The 4198-nt window shown below is 33.4% G+C and overlaps 1 protein-coding gene and 1 long non-coding RNA gene across 2 annotated transcripts in view; both read left to right on the plus strand.

The window, feature by feature from the left end:
- Positions 1 to 606, plus strand: part of LOC107744988 (keratin-associated protein 5-4-like) — a 4953-nt gene extending 4347 nt beyond the window's left edge. Inside the window, exon 2 of the mRNA XM_016558825.1 lies at positions 277 to 606. Coding sequence (XP_016414311.1) covers positions 277 to 308 — 32 coding nt within the window. The 3' untranslated portion in view covers positions 309 to 606. The remainder of the gene's footprint in view (positions 1 to 276) is intronic.
- Positions 607 to 752: 146 nt separating this feature from the next.
- LOC107744989 (uncharacterized) lies at positions 753 to 3802 on the plus strand. Its single transcript, XR_001640548.1, has 4 exons — positions 753 to 849; positions 944 to 1067; positions 1601 to 1844; positions 3386 to 3802. It is a non-coding gene; the product is annotated as an uncharacterized LOC107744989 (long non-coding RNA).
- Positions 3803 to 4198: the final 396 nt, after the last annotated feature.

Genomic DNA, 4198 nt, shown 5'->3' on the forward strand with positions numbered 1-4198 from the left:
TTTGTCTTATGAAGTATTCTAATTTGTTGAGAGTGAATTGGTGGGTTTTTGTTAAATGTGAGCCAAAATCATCACAATTAAAAGAACCAAAGACTTAAACTACTTCAGTCTGTGTGCATTGAATTTATTTAATACACGAGTTTCACAATTTGAGTTGAATTACTGAAATGAACTTTTCCACGACATTCTAATTTATTGAGATGCACCTGTATAAAAGAATTACCAAGATTTAAAGTAATGTTTTTATTATGTTTTATTAAATTTTTTGGCCTATAGGTTCTCATTTGGAAGAAGGCCAGGTGATTTAGATCACCTGATGAACGTAATGAAAACTGATGGGTTGGATGGATGGAGACCTGATTCTTACTTCATGCGGCCATTCTCTGAACAGCAAGAGACTGAAAAACATGAATAAAGTGCATTTAAAGTGTATTTGTAGATCATTTGCTACCTCTGTAATTCAGCCCATGATATATTATGTATGCACTGTACTGCACACTACTGTACATATTGAAGCACCAGATACAACTGATTCTGTGAACTATACAAGTGTCATCTGTTAAATGTATCTAGAGGATCTATTCAAAAGTGAAAACACTTGTTCAATCACGCAAAATAAAAAAGGCTTTGCTTGACGTGGTATGCTCCAGAATGACTGACTCTCAGAGGACAGACAGGAAAAACTTGATTTGCACGCCCTGAAACTCGCCGTCACAGAGGTACAGTATTTAAATTTAGGAGTCCACCCAGGCATACATCAGATCAGCCCTGTCAACATCACGAGAAAGACAACTTGGGTACATCTGACTGAACTTACTGAAATTGACTTTTTACAGTGACTTTTAAAAGGTGAAAAGAGGACAGGAGATACAAAAGGGGTAAACGAGATCGTCTGAGAAGCAGAGAATGTCATTTCTATGCTCTTTTCTCCTTTTTGTGGCAGTGCAGTGATTGAGGATTTTAATTTCTTCTCAATTTCATGAAAAAAAAAACAGAAGTGGGACTGAAGAAGAGAGGAAAATTAAATAAAAAAGAAGACTCTACACATCTGAAGGCACTTGACAAAGGTACACTGAATTGAAATGGCAGTTCTCTGGTAATTTGGGTAATCTGAAACATATCCAATGCCTGCAGCCTTGTCTTTGGGTAAATTATTTGATTGGAACTGAATTTTTGGTGTGAAAAGTTTGGTGTAATAAAAGCCTCCTCTGTTCTACTTCTTTAGGAGCTTTAAGATGTGAGTCTGTGAAAGAGGAATAGATGACTAGGAGGAACTCAGTGCTTGTTTTGAATGATTTTGCTGCCATTTCGCCCTTGAACTCAGCTAGAGAAGGGTTGAGCTTAGTACAGACTCATTCATCTCACAACTACGTCTCTCTTTATTAGCTAATTGTCATTGAAGGTTCAAAACAACATTCCAACACGTGCATTCTCCATGTCAACAGATTTCAGATAAAGCTTACGTGATCCATAGAGCATTGATTTATTTCCATATCAGTTAATGGCAATGAAAGGCTGTTGTCAGATACTGGAACATAATTACAATCGATTGATTCTCTGCATCCGTGAGTCACTGCATAACTGTCTCATCCTCCCTCAGGCCTGATCCAGGAAACTAGCCATGGAGGAGGATTACAAGAAACCACCACCGTCTTATGAAGAAGTTATTACCCAGCAGCACACGAGCAACACTAGTCAGAGCCGCTCTGCTGATAACAGGCAGGGCTGCTGCTGCAGGTGCTGCATTAGCACCAAGAACTGTTTGATGAGTCCAGAGTGCGGTCGAGCTCTTAGCATCGCCAATGTGATTGCCATGTGTGGCATGTGCATTCGAATGTGTGTCTGTAAGTACCCAGAATGATGCATTTTTATGTGTTTACACTACCATTCAAAAGTTTTGGATTTTTTTTTGTTTTGTTTTGTTGAAAAAAAAGGACACATTAAATTGATAAAAAGTGACAGTAAAAAACATTTAAAATGTTACAAAAGATTTATTTTGAATTCTGTTTCATTCATCAAAAAATCTTGTATCACATAATACAAATAATCTAGTATAAAATGTATCACAGTTTCCACATTGATGATGATAAGAAATTAGTGCTGTCAAACGATTAATCACGATTCATCGCATTCAAAATGATAGTTTTTTGTTTACATAATATATGTGTGTGTACTGTGTATATTTATTATGTATATATAAATACACACACATGCATGTATGTTTTGAAAATATTTACATGTATTTACATGCATATATGTAAATTCACAAAATTTATATTATTTATAAATAGATTTAATATGTAAACATAACATATTTTTCTTACATATATACATGCATGTTTGTGTATTTATATATACATAATAAATATACACAGTACACACACATATTTTATGTAAACAAAAACTTTTATTTTGAATGCGATTAATCGCGATTAATCATTTGACAGCACTATAAGAAATGTTTCTTGAGCAGCGAATCAGCATATTAGAATGATTTCTGAAGGATCATGCGACACTGAAGACTGGAGTAATGATGCTGAAAATTCAGCTTTACATCACAGAAATAAATTATGTTTGAAAATATATTCAAATAGAAAACAGTTATTTTAAATTGTCACATTTCATTATATTTTTGATCAAATAAATGCAGTCTCGGTCAAAATAAAATACTTCTTTCAAAAACATCAAACAAACAAACAAACAAATAAATAAATAAAACTGACTGCAAGCTTTTGAATTGTAAACAGAAGGCACTGGCCTGAAGAGGCAAGACAGGCAGTGGCTCCTCAAAAAAAAATCTAATAATAATAATTAAGTCAATAAATAAGTAAGTAAATAATGTTGGATGAGACAAATTGGCCTGAATCTGACAAACTGGTACAAATAGTAATTACAAGGTAAAAAAAAAAAAAAAACCTTACTTTGGTGCTATCCCAATCAAATTGAACTTCAAATTAATTTATCTGTTTACCTTTATACTTTAGAAAAACAAATTTAATTGTGAGTGAGCCATTGGTCTGAATATAAGGTATACTAATATACAAATAATAGCTGGAGAACTTGGTGAGACTTTGAATAAGTATAAATAAATTGTATATTTGTGTCCCAAGTGTAAGATAAAATAGTGTCCCATGTGTGTGTGTGTGTGTGTGTGTGTGTGTGTAAACATGATCAAAGTAGAACTGCAACATGAATTTATATTAGACTAAAAAAACATTTCAAAAGTCCACTGCGTATATCTTGTTAACATAGCAAATATATCACTTCTGTGCTCTGCTGTTATAGCTCTCATATTATTATATTAGAGCTTCACTGTTATTTCAGATTATGTGAAGGTGACTTGCTGAAATTTGTCATCCATTTATTGTTTTTCTTTCTTTTTCAGAACACAGTCTCCTGTGGACCATCTATTCCAGTTCTCTCATCCAATGGTGGCCTTCTCAAATAAAAATGGAAACAAAGACATTTGCTCTGTTCCAAAACCTAGTGATCTGCAACATGTATAAGCTCACCCCCAATACGAATCCAAATGCTGTTCAAAATAGAATGCAGCTCTGCATGTATCATTCAGGTAATCCTAGAACGAACTGACTAAAATTTCCATTTCAAATAGGAAATGTCAATTGCAAAGTATAGCTTATAAATACAAAGTATATTAATTCAGTACTGACACATATCATTGAAAAACACGGCCACGTCATATGACCTGTGAGCTTAGCAACATGCTAACATTATACTTTATAAGAATCAACTGTGTTAGTAGTCTCTCATGTGCATCATGGGCCTCATTAATCAAATAGTAGCACAATCAAATAGGAATTACAAGGTAAAAAAAAAAAAAAAAACCTTACTTTGGTGCTATCCCAATCAAATTGAACTTCAAATTAATTTATCTGTTTACCTTTATACTTTAGAAAAACAAATTTAATTGTGAGTGAGCCATTGGTCTGAATATAAGGTATACTAATATACAAATAATAGCTGGAGAACTTGGTGAGACTTTGAATAAGTATAAATAAATTGTATATTTGTGTCCCAAGTGTAAGATAAAATAGTGTCCCATGTGTGTGTGTGTGTGTGTGTGTGTGTGTGTAAACATGATCAAAGTAGAACTGCAACATGAATTTATATTAGACTAAAAAAACATTTCAAAAGTCCACTGCGTATATCTTGTTAACATAGCAAATATATCACTTCT

Source organism: Sinocyclocheilus rhinocerous, unplaced genomic scaffold (genome assembly GCF_001515625.1).
Source record: "Sinocyclocheilus rhinocerous isolate Xijiao unplaced genomic scaffold, SAMN03320098_v1.1 scaffold1219, whole genome shotgun sequence".
Classification (NCBI taxonomy): domain Eukaryota; kingdom Metazoa; phylum Chordata; class Actinopteri; order Cypriniformes; family Cyprinidae; genus Sinocyclocheilus; species Sinocyclocheilus rhinocerous.